This window comes from Equus caballus, chromosome 2 (genome assembly GCF_041296265.1).
Source record: "Equus caballus isolate H_3958 breed thoroughbred chromosome 2, TB-T2T, whole genome shotgun sequence".
NCBI lineage: Eukaryota > Metazoa > Chordata > Mammalia > Perissodactyla > Equidae > Equus > Equus caballus.
In genome coordinates this window covers 66125963-66142951 of record NC_091685.1, presented here as the reverse complement: position 1 = coordinate 66142951, position 16989 = coordinate 66125963, and the positions used below count along the sequence as shown (strand labels likewise).

The 16989-nt window shown below is 46.9% G+C and overlaps 1 protein-coding gene across 3 annotated transcripts in view; it reads right to left on the bottom strand.

Annotated features, from left to right (window-relative positions):
* Positions 1-3862: 3862 nt before the first annotated feature.
* Positions 3863-16989, bottom strand: part of GATA4 (GATA binding protein 4) — a 47602-nt gene continuing 34475 nt past the window's right edge. Inside the window, exons 2-6 of one of the 3 annotated variants that reach the window (XM_023636260.2) lie at positions 14864-15033; positions 13173-13298; positions 8630-8717; positions 6927-7075; positions 3863-5733 (exon numbers count right to left, since the gene is read on the bottom strand). In XM_023636260.2, the coding sequence (XP_023492028.1) occupies positions 5551-5733; positions 6927-7075; positions 8630-8717; positions 13173-13298; positions 14864-15033 (716 nt within the window). In that variant the 3' untranslated portion in view covers positions 3863-5550. The remainder of the gene's footprint in view (positions 5734-6926; positions 7076-8629; positions 8718-13172; positions 13299-14863; positions 15034-16989) is intronic. The other 2 variants (XM_023636265.2, XM_023636263.2) reach the window with 2 other exon arrangements.

The window sequence follows — 16989 nt, the reverse complement described above, 5'->3', positions numbered from 1 at the left end:
ATGAAGATGCTGAGGTGAACTGTCCAAAGTCACACATCTAGATGATGGCCAAACCTGGACTAGAATTCTGAGACCTCAGAATCCCCTGTTTTGGGCTCTTTCTTGTGGACTCCTCCATTTTTTGAGGAAGCACAGGTGGATACGGATACAGAATGCATTCCAAGAAGTATGACAGCAGGCCCCTCCTGGAGCCCCCGGGACCCAGAGATCCACCCAATAGGAACCCACAAGTCATTTTTAAATAGTCAAAAAGCCCCAACATCACCATCCATCTAATAGCCATACCAAGACTGCAAAGCAAACTGAATCGACTGTCTTGGCCTCAGACAGAAACTCAATCAGCTTTGTCTATCAACTATCTGGTACTTGTTATCAGAGATTAGCAGTCATGGTTTTTTGTTCTTTTTAAAATTGAGGTGTAATTTACATGTGTTTTTTGTTGTTTTTTTTTTTGATCTATGAGAAATCAGGAAAAGCCCAAATAATTATGTAGATAAAACAGTTTGAAAACATGAGAACTGTGGCAGGGGTGGGTGGGGTAAAGGGGACCTGGCTGTGGTGAGGCTGGAAGCCACCTTAAGGAACGCTGCACCATGAGCTACTGTAACCATGTCACAGAGTGGGGGAAAACAGGTTGCTGTCCTGAAAGTGTTTATGCCTGGGGCAGTCTTTGAACAACACAGTGAAAAGCACATTAAATGGCATTACCCATCGCTTTGTTCAGCAGAGGCCTGGGCCTGGGCCTATTTAGGATTCTGTTATTTGAGTGTTTTCTCATCACATCTTTCCCCCATCCCAGCTCAAAAGTCTCAGATAATCAAAGACTCTAGAAATAATGGTTATTTTCAATTTTTTATTTTCTTGAGTTCTAAACGACAAGGACAGAGGAGGAATGATAAATCTAAGGTTTTTACATCTCTAATTCCAACCCATTTCATTTGAGCAAATCCATCTTAAAGTAGAGGCAGCACAAGAGACGAGGGTATCTTCTTTGTAAGAGGGGTCTACTAGTATTGTCTACGGGTATTGTTTACTAGTATTGAGCTGCTTCTGAATTAACTCCTTGCAATCAGTCACTGATTAGGAAACTGCAACTGCCCAGTGATTAGAATTTCAGGTGCACCAAGTTAAAAACCTCTTATAAACCCAGTGCAGGGTCACATGGTTGTTTCTCAGGTGAAGGGGCCACCACAGCTCCGGACAGAAGGCAACCATTGGAGAGCAGGGAGGGGATGGAGTGTATGTGAGGGGAGTGTGATGAGGGGTTTCATTTGTCACTCTCTTTGAGTCTGTCTGAAGACCTCCCCACATAGGGCCTACAACCACTTCTACAGCCCGGGCCTAAGAGCAGGTGCCTCACAGGCTTTTTCTGATTCCTCTGTTCTTGTTAACACAGGGCACAGCTGTGTGGTCCCCACTCTCTGTAAAACTAAAACCACCATCTCCCAAGGCTTCAGCCAGAAGAGTGAGCTAACAATGCACAGGCCAAAAGAAAACTGGACTTGGAAAAACTAGGTCTGTTTTAATGTCTTGTCCACTTGGATTATTTAGTTCTCCTTGGCACTGAATATTTTGCAAATGCCACTGCCACAGCTACTGGAGGGGAGATAAAAATCACGCCAGAGCCAGAGTGGTCCAGAACAGCAGCGCTCCCCAGAAGGCTCCGGAGCAGAGGCCTCAGGAACTGAAATGAAGGCAACAGTGTCCAGGGGCAGAGAGACCTCGGGAGCATAGATTCCCGGATTTCACTCCCCAGGCTAAGCCTTGAAGCTTTGAGACTGGTCCTTGGTTAAGGGATGAGACATTATTCGCGTTGTGATAGGATGGCATTTTTGTGTTCTAGCTTCACACAAGGCAAGGATGCAATCTGAAGCACACTTTCCAATGTCAGAAAATGATTAAAAAACCAAAAACCAACCACCTCCACTCCACAATCAGCTTTCCAAATGGCTGTTTCTCATGCACCCAATATCCAAGTAAGTATGTCAAGTTCGGGGAGGGGGGGGTTCAGTCAAATAACCTCCACCCCTGCTCTATTTGGTGCACATTCAGTGAATACAACCTTATTTTCACTACTGTCAGCCCAAGCCAAACATAATCACAGCTAAACCTGCTACTACTCACCCCCTAAAGGCATTCAAAAGTCAGATATTAAGATTAATGCTCCCCAACTGTTAAAATGATTTGATCTGTGCTTCAGGTTTTGTCACAGCAAGAGATGAGACTGTTCTGAGGGAATGTGAGCGACTTCTTAACCTGGACAGATGCACACTGGCAGCTTCACTCACGACACTAAGCCAGACATTTACTCTAATGATACCATCATTGCTGGCCCCCACCCCCATCGTTCCCCCAGCCACTTCCCAACCGTCTGGGAACTGCATCCTTTAGAATATCCCGATTGGCACTACTCGGCCTCCTCTGAGGATACATTTGATTTGGGACGGCAACCATGTTTGGTGAGAAAGGTGAATCAAGCTAGATTATACCAACTGGCGTGAAGCACAGGTTACGACTGTATAAGGAAGGAGGTCGATCTTCTGGTATTGTATATAATTTTGTTCTGAAAGCCATTCCTAAAGGGAAGTGGCAAAAATGTTTTCAACAAAGACTTTATCATCAGAAAACACGTACTTCCCAAGGCCAACGTAAATCCTGGTAGGTTTTATTTTCGTTTTTAGATCTCTCTCGTTCCTCTTAGTTGCTGGAGTTATCTGCTACTCATCTTCTGGATGGTAGCTACATTTAATAGGTTTGGGTATCCCTTAGCACGTTTAAAAGCTTTTCTGATTTTACATAGAAGAATGGTTATTATAGTTTTTATTCTTACCTGCTCAGTAATAACAGGGGTGCTGTGAAAGGTCATAGGCCACCAGTTGCCCAATAGGTTTGGCATAAGCCATTTGAGAGAAGCAGGAAGCCAACGTGAAGAGTTCTGAGTGAGGGTGGATTTGCTTGTCTGGGTCCCATTCTACAGGTTCCGAGTCAGAGGGTGGCCTAGGACCACTGCTTCCCACCCCCACCCCACTTTTAAGATGATGCAATTAAGGAATTTTGTAGCCGAAGAAGGTGAAGACCAAAGGCATAAAGGAGAAGCAGCTTTGCTCTGCCCCTTCTGTTGGTGTGGAGCATCACTTGCCTGGATCAAACCATAAAGAAGTGGAGGATGGCAAGAACAGCTCATGGTGACCCTCCAGCACACATCCTTCCTTTTTTTTTTTTAAGTGTATTCTTTTTTTTTTCTCTCTGGGAATGGTTCTCTCTTTTTTTTTCCTCCCCAAAGCCCCAGTAACCTAGTTGTATATTCTAATTGTAAGCCCTTCTAGTTCTATGTGAGCTGCTGCCACAGCTTGGCTACTGACAGATGAGTGGTGTGGTTCCGTGCCCAGGGAACTGAACCCAGGCTGCCGAAGTGGAGCGCACTGAACTTTAACCACCAGGCCATCAGGGCTGGCTCAGCATGCACCTTAAATCAGGTGGGCTGGAGAGATCACTGCCCTGCAGCTCTGCCTCATGCTCCAGCCCCTCGTGTCCCTCAGGGGAGCTCAAAAATGGCTCTCCTTCATTGGGTGACAACTGTTAGGATGCAGGAGCTTTAGTTAACGGCTGGTCCAACCCTCTCCTAGAGGTTACCTGTCAAAGTCACAAACTAGTCAGTAGCAGGGCTGGGCTGAGGGTTCTTTTCACTAGCCACCACCACACAGAGGAAGTCTTGCCCAACTGCCAAAAATGAAGGAAGGGAGAAGATGATTTTAGACGCAGCCTGTGAGCGGATCAGCGAAGGGGCCCTGTGGCTCAAGATCACCTTGCAAAGGGCAGCAGTGAGCCTCCAGTGAAGACCTCCGAGGCAGGAGAAGAGGGAGAAAGGAGTACAGATAAATTTATTAGTTAAATACTGATTTTACAGCCATTTCACCTTAAGACAATGTTAACAGGTTTGTGGGTCAGGGAAGGTATATGAGGGTGCCCTTCATGGAAGAAAGCAATGTAAATAATGATTAAAACAGAATCTTGGTTTAAAGATATTCTCTGCTACAGCCACTAGGATTTTTGGGTGGGGGACTGGGTGTTGGGGGTAGGACACAGAAAGGCCACAGTCAGCTACAGCTCTGTTGAGAAAGAGGACACAGAAAGAGGAGTCTTTGTGAGCCCCAGCATCATGGGCAGAAACAGCAACGTGGAGAGAAGGCCAACTCTAGAACAGCATGGAGCTGGACAGCCCTCAGGGCCCAGCCTCAGTTGTCTGCTCTTATCGGTTGTCGTCTCTCTTTCCATGAGTTTTGTTTTGTTGTGTTTGTTTGCCTTGAATTTATGTTACAAAATCCTTGGCTCTTCACCCCCTGGACAAAAGACTTCTGCTGGAGAAAGGACACAGGTGCGGGTGCGGGTGCGGGCACTACGTGCTCCTTGGACGGACTTGGCCTGCTATCTGACCAAGAGGCACATCTCTGCAGAACATCAGCGTCAGCAAGATCCAAGTGCAAGCAAGCAGAATGCATGGAAGACCCCCTGCCACCCCACAGTCCTGGCCCCAGCCCCGGGGCCAGTGTCCACCAGACATCCTCTCCAGAAGGATCTCAAGTCTTAGATGAGTGTTCGTCAAACTTGCTGTAGCAGCAGAAGCTTTTTTGTTCTTATTCAGAACCCCGTGTATGTGATGGGGTAGATGAAGGATTCTGAGAGGCAGACTTGTAGGGGCTGATGTTTGGCTAAACTGCTGAACTCTCGTTTTGCTGAGGGAGAAATGTTCAAGCTGAAGGCAGAGCTGAATCATTCAGAGCACTGGAAGGGATTTTTATTTTCAGAGGCCTTGGTGGTGCAGAGAAGGAGCAAAGGATGAGGCCATTAGCCAGGGAAAGGAACTTGAGGGAAGGCGAAGTTGCCAAGGTGCCATTTTGTCGAAGTCATACCGTGTGGCGGGTGAAGCGGCCCTCTCCTCCATCTCCCCACAAAGCAGTCAGTAACGTCAGCGCTACACCCAGTGTTTTTGGAGTCAAGATTCGGTATTGAGGGATGCAGGGGGTGCCGAGCCTGGAGGGGAGTGTTCGGCAAGGGCAGGAGCTGCCTGGGATGGGGCCTGTCACATCCAAATGCTCCTCAGTCAGATGCCCTGGTTCAGGCTGGAGCAGGGGTCCCAGCACCCTGCCCCCTCCCCCCCCCCCGCCCTCAGCTCCCTGTGCTGGGAACACCATGGAAAGAGGAGGACATCTCCTCTCTTGTCGGGGGTGGGGTGGGGCGGGGCAGGACAGGGCGGAAAACAAGAAAGAAATCTCTAACTCCACGGAAGGGACTTATGTGTGCTCGTAGTGAAGGGTGGGCTCTTCTGGATCAGAGTCTGGGCTCTTTCCAGTTCCCCACCTTGAAAGGTCTCCAATAAAATCCAACACCCACCTCCCCTAACCAAATCGTCGACTTCAAGTTTCTTCCCAGTTGTTCTTGTGGAGTCATTCCCAGACAGAGCAGGCCGGCCCCCGGGAGCCCCGAGCCTCGTCTCTGCTCTCCTCCAAGTCCCAAGTCTGTGCAGGAATCTGAGGAGGGAAGGAGGTGTCATTATGCGGTGATTATGTCCCCATGACTGTCAGCCAAGGCCAGGCTGTTCCAAGGGTCCTGCTTGGAGCTGGCCTGCGGTGACTGGCTGACAGAAGACGCGTAGCCTTGTGGGGAGAGCTTCAGGGCTGAGAGGACCGGGTGGATGGAGGGCCCGTGGCCAGACATCGCACTGACCGAGAACGTCTGAAAGCAAAAAGCGCAAGATGAGGTCAATGGAATCATCCTAAGGGCTCTGGAGGGGAGGGCTGGGCTGGAGAGGGGAGCCCCAAAACGCAGATGTCCCCAGGCTGGCTCCCACCCAGAGGAAAGGGATGAGAGGAGAAGGCCAAAGGACAAGGGACCAAGCAGCACTTCTCTCTCTTGTTCCTAAGCCCTGGGCTATGGGAAGCAGAGGGTCTGTGTGCTTCATCAGCTGCTTCTGAGCACTATGACCCAGCAGGTTGGTGAATGCTCCACCTTCTCAGAAGGCTCTGATAGTTACATCAGACATTTTCTACAATCTTATCACCATCAGATCTCCACTTTCAAGCAGAAACCATCCTTCCTGCCCGGAAGGCACTCCTGGCTCTCCTGGTTCTATGGCACCGGCTTCTTTTCACCCTAACAGTAGAAAGCTCATTAGGACACCACCTCCCTCAAATACAGGTGGGCAAGAGATCAGAGTTCATGGGAGACTAGGCTTGGGAGCATCCTGATCCCAAATGAGGGGAACCATAGTGGGAAGGGCGGGGAGGAGCAGGGATGCCATCACATCCAAAAGAGGGAAATGAGGGCACTGCTGGCCCATCTGGACACATGTATGAAGCTGAACCTGCAGCCGACAGTCATTAAAATGGCATCCTGCTGGGGACCTCCTCACCAATCCCAACCCACCCACTCTGTCCTACGCAGTTTGCCCACACCAAGAGGGTCCTCCTCCTCTCCTTCCTCTTGTTAAAATCTACTCATCCTTCAAGGTCAAGGTCACGCTACCCCTCACTTAGGAGACAGATTAGCCTAGGAAGCCCCCGCTCTGCCTCCTACAGCCCCCTACAGTTGTACCACCCTCCCTCAATGCACGCAGTCTGATTCAGGTTGTAATTGTGTGTCATCCTGTGTGCCAGCCCTGGACTCCCCTCTCCTTGTCTCCAAAGGTCCTGGCATAAAGGAGCTGCTAAACATTTGTGTATCACAGTTATGTGTCCAAATCACGGTAGCTTGATCAGATGTGCTGAAATACATCCTTGTGCAGACAGCCCCTAGCCCTGGTGGGGCTCTGAGGGCACCAAGTGTCTCCCACTGGCCACCTGCTGGTGCCTCCAGTGCTGGCCTGGCCATCTGGTCCTCTGGAGTCTACTTCCCTGTGGGCAGTCCTGCCTCCCCACCCAGGGGCATACCTGGGACATAGAGCTGCTGTGCCCATAGTGGGACGACAGCCCGGGCTCTGTCTTAATGGGGCGCATCTCTTCACTGCTGCTGGTAGCCACGTTACTGGAGTTGTTGGAAGCGCTGCTGGTGGGAGGAAGGCTCTCACTGCCCGAGGGACCTGGAACAAGGCAGAGTCAGGACACCCAGACCAGGGGCAGAGACAAACAGATGGCAGTCCTTTGAGACAGCCAGGGTAGGTCAGTGCTAATGGCTTTATTTACATTTGCTGGGGAGAGAACCAATGCAGGGCAATGGTTCTCAAAATGGGGCAGAAGTCTCGGAATTTCAAGGGAACTTTTTCAAATGACAGGCTGACCACCCCTTATCCCAAACCCGTGAGGCCACATGTGTTTCAGGATTGAAAACTTTTTGAATTTTAAAAGGGGCAAATTCTCTACATGATAGAATACCTCCAACGGGGTCTGGGAGAACACCCCATTATTAAATATATTAATAGTTCCACAGCAAAACATGTGAATATTCACATATGGGATAAAGACTATAAATAGCCTATGTCTGTTTAGATTAGGTTTTGCTGCCAAATCTAGCTCCCTGGACTTGCAATTTCAGACAGGGGATTGTACACCTGCACCAAATGCTGGCTTTCCCGGTGACTGTGGCAGATAAGGAGAGGAAGTACCCAAGGGAGTGTGCTACACTGATACACAGTGTGGAAGCAGCAAGAAAGGCTGAGGACCACGGCTGTGAGACACAGAAAATTCTGATAAGACATGACTGCCAAAAGGGGTCAGCCATTGTTGAATCTAGAAAAGGAGAACTTTGGTCATGTTCTTGGTAATTCTTGGAAAGGGGAAATTTATCTGACTTTGCTGTGCCTTTGATTAGAGGGTAAACTTTCCATCAGATCAGCCGATTTATTTTCTCTGTGACTGCAGCATTTCCCAGTGAAATCTGTAATTTGGTAGCAGTACTGAGGAGGGTGCACTCTTGATAGGGGATGTAAGCCATCCTCATTCTTAATCTAGAAATTGAGAAGGCAGAGTGGTATATTGGACAGAACATGGACCCTGAAGTGTAAAAACCTGGGTTTTAATTCTAAACCTACCCATTCCCAGCTGTATGGCTCTGGTTAAGTCACTGCCCTCTCTGAGCCTCAGTTTGCTCATTAGTAAAATGGGGATAATAAATAGGGTCTCCTGGGGGGGCTTCAAGGATCACTGAGATAGCATTTGTGAAGGAGCTTTCTAAAGTACAAAGTACGACATGATGTCAGTAGTACGATGGCTTGCAAATCAATCTGTGTGAACGTGACTCTGGGACCCTGTCCTCCTCGATCCATCCCAGTTAGCCCAAAGAGAATTGAAAAGCATTGAGTTCTTAAGTGGCCGCAGCACTTAAGATGGAGGGACCGAGTACTGTTCCTTTCTCCTTTAGGCCCTTGACTAGTCCAGCTGGCCCACTGCAGACTTTGCAACTGGCAATAATCAGGCCACAAACTTGAGTGGAGCCTGCTTCAAAAGCTCCCAGTATGTTCCATGGCGATGTTACTTTTTTACTAGGTTATTCATTCTGTCCTGAAAAGCCAGGATGAAAGATGCTATCGTTACCCTTCGGCAGCCTGGGCTGGCCCGCCTCACTAATACACAATCCTCACACACACACTGAGGACTACTGAGTTATTCCTATAATTACACACAGATCTTTTCCTCACCTGCTGGTGTCTTAGATTTATTAAGGTTCTTTGGCTTCCGTTTTCTGGTTTGAATCCCCTCTTTCCGCATCGCAAGAGGCCTGGGGACCTAGGAGGTCACAAGTGAATATAAATGGTTTTCCATTTGTACACGATCTGTTACAGTATTTAAATACACACACACTCAAACACTGTGAGAAGGCAACATCTAAGCACTTCCTCTAAGAACCTTGGGGCTGAGACTAAGTGAATCAGCCCCTGGAACTCCTGCTGAGAAAGAAATCAATTCTAATAAAAAAAAATGCATAGAGCACCTGTATTACAAGCTGGGTATTATGCTAGATCCTGGAGAAACAGCCTTAAAGACACAGTTCCTTCCCTCCAGAGTTTCACCGTTTAGTGGGAAAGACAGACAAATAGAGAACAACCAGACTCATGGGTGAAGTGGGAGAACAGAGAAGAAACTTTAGACTGTCCTGGACTGGGGAAGAGGGGTAGTGGCCCATGAGCTCATCAAGGAAGACTCTGCCAAGGAGGTGATGCCTGAGCTGTGGGAGGTCGTCAAGCAGACACGGGGCAGGCGTTTCAGGCAGCAAGAACAGTATGTGACAAAGTCTTTACTTTATCAGCCACACCAGGACACTGTGAAAGTGAAAAGGGGGCACTACTACTAATTATGCCAAGAAAACAGGCATAAACCGAGACAGTCCCACTGAGTCAAGACATAAAGTCGCTGTCTTTAGAGCAGCTCTACCCTGCGTGGAGTCTGGCTAGAGCAAACAATGGTGTTTCCAAGGGCAGTGGGAGCAGCAAGAGATTATGCTGGAGAGACTGCCCTGTGGCCAGGTCTTGAGATAAACTGTCCGTGGACAATACATTAATCACATCTGACTTCTCATAAACAAGTGGTGACTGTTGAGCGTGATGCTCTTGAGCCATTTACAGATGGCGAAATAAGTGTCTGGGGAGCAGGACTGCAGGGTCCTCTTCTACTGTTGTTAAATATGCTGCCTTCCCCACATCTGGTTTCTTTTAGGCCTGGCCAACCAAATCTTTTAGCCTCTGGTCTATGCTTGTTTCCCATATGGGACTAATAAAGGCCACACCTGCAAATACTGAAAGAAAAGCAATTACCACTTCAGAGATAGGAACATGGAATTGTTAAGAGAGAAGTGTACGTGAACTTGAACTTGCCTTCCAGTCAACTGAGAGTCAGATGAGACAGCATTCCCACCTTTGGAGGCAAGTGTCCTCCCCTCCCCCAACCTCCCCTTTCCCCCCTCACGCAGGGCCCTCTTGGAGCCCATCCTGACTTCAGAAGAATCTTGCCGTCATGTCTATCCCCACCTTTTCTTAAAAATTGTGGTAAAATACACATAATATAAAATTTACCATCCTAACCATTTTTAAGCATACAGTTCAGGAATGTTAAGCAGATTCACACTGTTGTGCACCTACCACCACGATCCCTCTCTAGAACACTTTTCATCTTGCGGAACTGAAACTCTGTCCCCATTAAACACTAATCCTCACTCTCCTCCCCCAACTCCCTGACAATCACTATTCTCCTTTCTGTCTCTATGAATTTGACTATGTTAGGTAGTTGTGGAATCATACAGTATTTGTCCTTTTGTGACTGACTCTTTCACTTAGCATAATGTCTTCAAGGTTTATCCATGTTGTAGCACGTGTCAGAATTTCCTTCCTTTTACAGGTTGAGTAATATTGTACAGATATACCACATTCTGCTTTCCCATCCATCCATCAATGGACATTTGGGTTGCGTCTGCCTTTTGGTTATTGTGAATAATGCTGCTATGAACATGGATATACAAATATCTGTTCAAGACCCTGCTTTCAATTCTTTTTGGATATATACCCAGAAGTAGGGCCACTGAATCATATGATAATTCTATTTCTAATTTTTTAAGGACACCATCTTTTTAATACCTGCATAATATGCCTCTATCGGTCTCTTTCACCATTCCTCTAGTGAAGAACAATAGTTTCTTTAACCATTTTCCTCATGAAGGTTTTTTTTCCATTTTCACTATTACAGTGATTCAACAAACATCCTTGTATACACTTCTTGCAGAAAGAAGTGTATTTCCTTATGAATATTCTTAACTATATTTTTAGCCATTTTTCTTGTTCATTGTAACAAGAAAACATGAAAAGATGCATGATATTAATAACAACCCCTCCCAACCCACTACCATCAGTCCTGTCCCCATGAGGCAACTTGAGTTAACAGCGTGTTGTCTCTGCCATTTTTTAAAATTCCCAAACATGTGTGCACATATACATATGTCTGTGTGTATTCATCCATCCATCTGTCCATCCAGCCATCTATATCTCTGTGTGTTTAATGCACCCTTACCCCCATGGTATGGCGTCATACTGTGTATATTACTTTGCAGTGTGCTTTTGCATTACTCCAGGTCAAGATATAGGGCTCTAACTTAATATTTTTTAATTTCTGTGCAATATTCCACATTATAGGATGTGCCATAATTTAGTCAACCATTCCTGTACCAGGCTTTAAGATAGTTTCTAACTTTTGCCACTAAAGACACTGCAGCAATAAACAGTTCAAACATCATTATGTACTGATTCTTTTATTATTTTTTAGGCTAGTTTCCCAACAGTAGAGCTACTAAATCAAAAGACACATGTGTTTTTAACCTTAATAAGTAGCGCTAGGTTAATTTCCTGAAAGAATATTTGCAGTAATTCACATACGAATCAACAATACGTGAAGGTATCTATTTGCCCAAATCCATACCAGCACTGCTATTATGACACATTTCAATTTATGCCAAACACATGGGCGAAACAGGGAATCTCAAGGTTGTTTTAATTTACATTTCCTTGATTTTTAGTGAGGTCCAGCATCTCTGCACATGTTCAGTGGCTATCTGGGCTTCTCCTGTGAGTTGTCTGTTCAAATCTTTTGCCCATTCCAGGAAATAAGGGGAAGATTGTCATTTTCTTATTATTCTATAGGATCTCTTTGTTTTTGTTTTGCTTGGTTTGTTTCAGTTTAATTTATATTTGAACAAGTAAGATATGCACACGGACCATCTAAAAGGTACAAAGGGGGTACATGGTGAAAAAAGTGTCCCTCCACCTCCACTGTTCCTTTCCCAGAGGGAACCCATGCTACCCATTTCTCATGTATCCTTGCAGACGTGCTCTAAGTACACAGTATAAGCAACTACATATAAATTATGTTCTCCTTCTTTCCTTATAAAAAGGGCACCATACTATGTACACTGTTCTGTACCAACTGTTTTTTCCTTATTCCAAATTAGAACAGAAAGAGCTTTGTAAAAGCTCTCTGTATTCTGGAAATATTTTCTTTTTCTTTTTGTTTTTTTTTTGAGGAAGATTAGCCCTGAGCTAACTACTGCCAATCCTCCTCTTTTTGCTGAGGAAGACTGGCCCTGAGCTAACATCCATGCCCATTTTCCTCTACTTTATATGTGGCACGCCTACCACCACATGGCTTTTGCCAAGCAGTGCCATGTCTGTACCCGGGATCCGGGCCGGGGAATCCCGGGCCTCCAAGAAGCAGAACATGTGAACTTAACCGCTGCGCCACTGGCCAGCCTCTGGAAATATTTTCTGATAGCTGTGTATGTACTGGTTTTTAGTTTCCTTAGGTATCTTTTTCCACACACTAATATTAAATATTATAAAATTGAATATTTCTAACTTTTCTTTTATGACTTAAGAGTTTTGAAAATTTTCTTAAGAAGTTCTCCCATCCCCAAGTTTGGGTAAATACTTCTCTTCTACATTTTTTTTCTAGTATTTTTATTGTCCCTAAAGATGTTTTGCATTTCATATCTTTAATTCACCAAGTTTATTTCTGTCTTTCAGATTATGTCAATATAATTATTCTTAAACAAATTATCCTTTATCCATCGAATTGTTACCTTTGCTATATATCATACTACTAAATATAGAGAATATTTCTGAGTGTCCTTGTCTATAAAATGGGAATTAGACTTACACAATCTTAAAGATGTTCAAGACCAGCAATGTCTCCGCTATGGTCTGAATGTTGCTCCCCCCTAAATTCCTATGTTCCGAACCATAGCCGTGCAAGGTGATGGTATTAGGAGGTGGGGCCTTTGGGAGGTGATGAGGTCATGAGGGTGGAGCCCTCAGGATTGGGATTGACGCTCCTATAACAGAGGGCTGACAGAGCTCCCCTACGCCTTCTGCCATGTTGCGGATACAACCAGAAGTCTGCTGACCAGAAGAGGGCCCTCACTCGACCATGCTGGCACCCTGATCTCGGCCTTCCAGCCTCTAGAACTGTGGAAATAAAGTCTGTTGTTTACAAGCCACCCAGTCTGTGGTATTCTGTCACAGCAGCCCAAACGGACTCACACAGTCCCTAAGGTCTCTTCCAAATCTACGTATGCATCTCCGTTAAGAAGGGAAACATGAATGACAGTCTGAAGGAAGACGACAAGGGACAGCTCAGCGGCAGGAATGAAAGGGCGTGGGCGCGGGTGGGGGCGCGGCACCCCCTGGGGCTGGGGCTACTTACGCCGTGGAGCTTCATGTAGAGGCCGCAGGCGTTGCACACGGGCTCACCCTCGGCGTTGCGGCGCCACAGCGTGGTGGTGGTGGTCTGGCAGTTGGCACAGGAGAGGCCCACTCGGCGGGAGGCGGACTGCAACAAGGAGACAGAGCCTTCAGTCCAAGTAAAAGGCGGTGCTGCTTCTGCTCCGCAGGAGCGGAGCAAGGCAGGGGGGGCCCTCCCCCTGTCCCTCTCCCCCTCCCCCTCCCCAGACGGGTGGCAGGGGGAGGCCACCACAGCCCTGGGTAAGAACCTCAGAGCCGCCACAGCCAGATTCCCCTCTACCCAAGCCACTCCGGGAGGTGAATGAGGACACGGACTTCTGCTGCAGGAGAAGAAGAGTGAATTCCAGTCCTAACTGTGGCGTTAGCGGCGTTACTAGCCATTCGAGGTCAGACGCACAGACCAGCAAGCAGTGGGCACTCAGCAGAAAAACTTCTCCCAGAAGAATTAACACAGGCATCAGGGGCCAGGCACAGGGAGTGAGTGAGGAATTACTGTCTCCAAGTGTCATCAAAGACTGGATGGGCCTTGGGACCTCAAGAAAGGGAAGCTTCAGGGTAATCCCTTTGTTCCTCCCTCCCTAATAAATGTGAAAGCTAGCTCCTGTTGGTCAAAATCAAATTACAGTAGAAAAGCCCACGGAACCGAGAGCCAAAAACTGAGTTCCAAACTCTTCCTCAGCCACAAGGCCCACCACTGCTTAATCTCCCTGGGTTTGGGTTTTTTTCGGCTGATCAACTGAAAACAGCATAACTAACAGAATATCACAAAGGAAGAGTTAACCTTCCTCAGGGGGCTGATGTCAACACAGGAGACGTACAAGACAACACCAGATGGGGAAGCAGGAAGTCTGGACTCTGGTCCCAGGGGAAGAGTCGGTATCTATGTGACTTTGGGCAAAGGCCATTAGCTTTCTGAGCCTCACTTTTCACTTCTGCATAATTAAGGGATTGAATTAGATGGTCTGGAACATCCTTGTAGCCCAAGGTAAATCCAAAGGAGTAAGAAATTACTATGTTGTCTTACCCACCCCCTCAACCTGCACCTTTTTTTTTTTTTTTTAAGATTTTATTTTTCTTTTTTCTCCCCAAAGCCCCTAGGGACATAGTTGTAGTTTTAGTTGTGGGTTCTTCTAGCTGTGGCATGTGGGACGCCGCCTCAGCATGGCCTGATGAGCAGTGCCATGTCCGCACCCAGGATCTGAACTGGCGAAATCCCGGGCCACCAAAGCAGAGCACACAAACTTAACCACTTGGCCACGAGGCCAGCCCCTGCAACTTATTTTTCAAAGTGAGGAAGATTGGCCCTGAGCCAACATCTGTTGCCAATCTTCCTCTTTTTTCCCTCCCCAAAGCCCCAGTACATAGTTGTATATCCTAGTTGTAGGTCCTTCTGGTTCTATGGGGGGGACCACCTCAGCATGGCCGGAGGAGCCGTGTGTAGGGCCGCATCCAGGATCTGAACCAGCGAAACCCAGACCACCAAAGTAGAGAGCACAAACTTACCCACTAGGCCACTGGGCCGGCCCCTGCACCTTCTTTTAAAGATGACTTGAAATCCAAAGTTCAAAACCAGGGAATGTCCCACCCAGGTGGGAGCCCTGAAGCCCCCTGCCCCCAGGCAGCTGGGCTTGGGCAGTCCAGGCACTTGCTTACCAGTCGGCGCTGGGGCTTGATGAGGGGCCGGTTGATCCCATTCATCTTGTGGTAGAGGCCGCAGGCATTGCACAGATAGTGCCCTGTCCCGTCCCGCCTCCAGAGTGGGGTGGACATGGCCCCACAGTTGACACACTCTCTGCCTTCTGAGAAGTCGTCAAACATATCTACTGGGTGAGAAATAATACAGAGGATTAATTCTACGTTTATGCCCATTCCTTGCAAGGAATGAATGATGGAGCACCTTGGGCTGCCTCGCTCTCCCTTGCTCTCTGACCTCAACCCCTGGGGGACTGGCTCACAGGACTGTCATGGGATGTGGACGTTTTTATTCCTGGGCATCCCAGACACAGCGGGGCTCTCCCTGGTCAAGAGAAAAGGAAGAGTCGGGCAGCAACCACCAGCGGTCTGCATTTTAGTCCTTCTCTCTCCTTCAGAGTCTGTACTCTGCAGTTCTCAACTAACACTGAACACCATTCAGACCTTCTGTCTCTTTTTCCCTTTCAAAGTGGAGATTCCTTTTCCCTTTGAATAAAAATATAATAAGTATTTACTTTGGGAAAAGTAGCAAACACCAAAAAGTGTAAAGAAAATATAAATCATATGTAATCCTGTAACTCAAAGATCACCAGTGTTATTAACATTTTGTTCTGTTATATCCTTTGCAAGACTTTATACTATATTGACATATATTTTTGCCTAGTTGAGGTCAAGCTATAGAATTTTGAGCCTGTTTTTTCACTTAATACCAAAGCACTTTCTCACATGAGAAGTTCTTCATAAACTCATTTTAGCTCAGTACAATATCCCATTATATAAATGTGCCATCCTTTAACCATTATCATTGAACTTTTGCTTAACCGTTACCCAGTTTCTGATTGTTTTGTAAAAACCGCTCATTTTCTTGTTTTGTAAATAATGCTCATTCAAACCTCAGCATTTCTCGTTATTCCTTAAGATTCTCCCCTAGAAGTAGAATTACTGAACCAAAGGGACTATATTTTTTGAAAGTTTCTGAAATTTTCAAAGTGCCCTGCAAAAAAGGCTGCAATTCGTTCTTCTCATTTCAATATATTCATATGATATGCTGTATCATAGTTTGACATTTTTCCTTGCTTATTGGTACATAAAATAAAGATGCATATTATAAGCAATGGTGACTTAGAGTCGCAAATGGTGGCGTTTGTCTTTCTCCTGCACTCACTCATACCTCTCCCTCCCCCAAACCTTCATCTTCCATGTCTGCAGATTTTTACAATGGACAGTTTCACTCATGTCCATTTCAGTTGCCCCTGAGGAGATAGGCTGGGCCAGTCTTATTCCCTGTGATCTATATAAAGCCTGGCTCAGAACTTCCAGAAGTCTCTCTGACTCTGTGTACACTGTTTCCTATTTTGAAAAATTTATATAACCTTTCCAAATTTTCTGTCCCTAAACACTGTTACATTGGTGTCCAAATTGTTCTTGTCCTCCTACCAGAGGCAACAGTGGATTCTTCTGTAGTAAAGGGGGGAGATAATTGGAGAAGAGGGTTTTTAAGAGGTCTCCTTACGTCAGGACCCAGCACATTCTGCTAGATCTGTGGCCCAGCTACCTGCTCTGAGGGAACGTGGATGGTGGGGGTCCCTCCCCTCAACTCTGGGTACACAAATAGTCATTTGCACCTGCAAACAAGTAGCTGTGTGTCCACACCAAGTCAACAATGTGCAGGTGTGAGGAGCTGTTTGCTTAGGCCAGGAGCTGAGCACACAACGGTCACAAGAGAAGCTATTTTTGTACCTGGGTCACACTAAGAACCCTCCAGCAAGGTCACCTGCTTTCAGAGCTGCACATGAAATGGTGACTCCCGTCCACAGTTTGCTTCCCCAAGCCTGGAGGAGGCGAGGAGTGAGCAATGACATGCACGCCACCCTCAACACCATCACTGCAACCTCCACCTCCACGACCCTGTGCTCCCTTGCCCTGGGGCGGCTCAGCCCCACTCCCCCGGCCCAGGCCTTCCCATGAGGGGACCAGAAAAGCCAGCAGAGTTCACAAAAGGACCTGAGATCTAGGAGGGACACTCGCAATGTCATCATTTTGTTGCATATTTGCAGTAAACACTAGATGGCACTACAGCTTCAAAA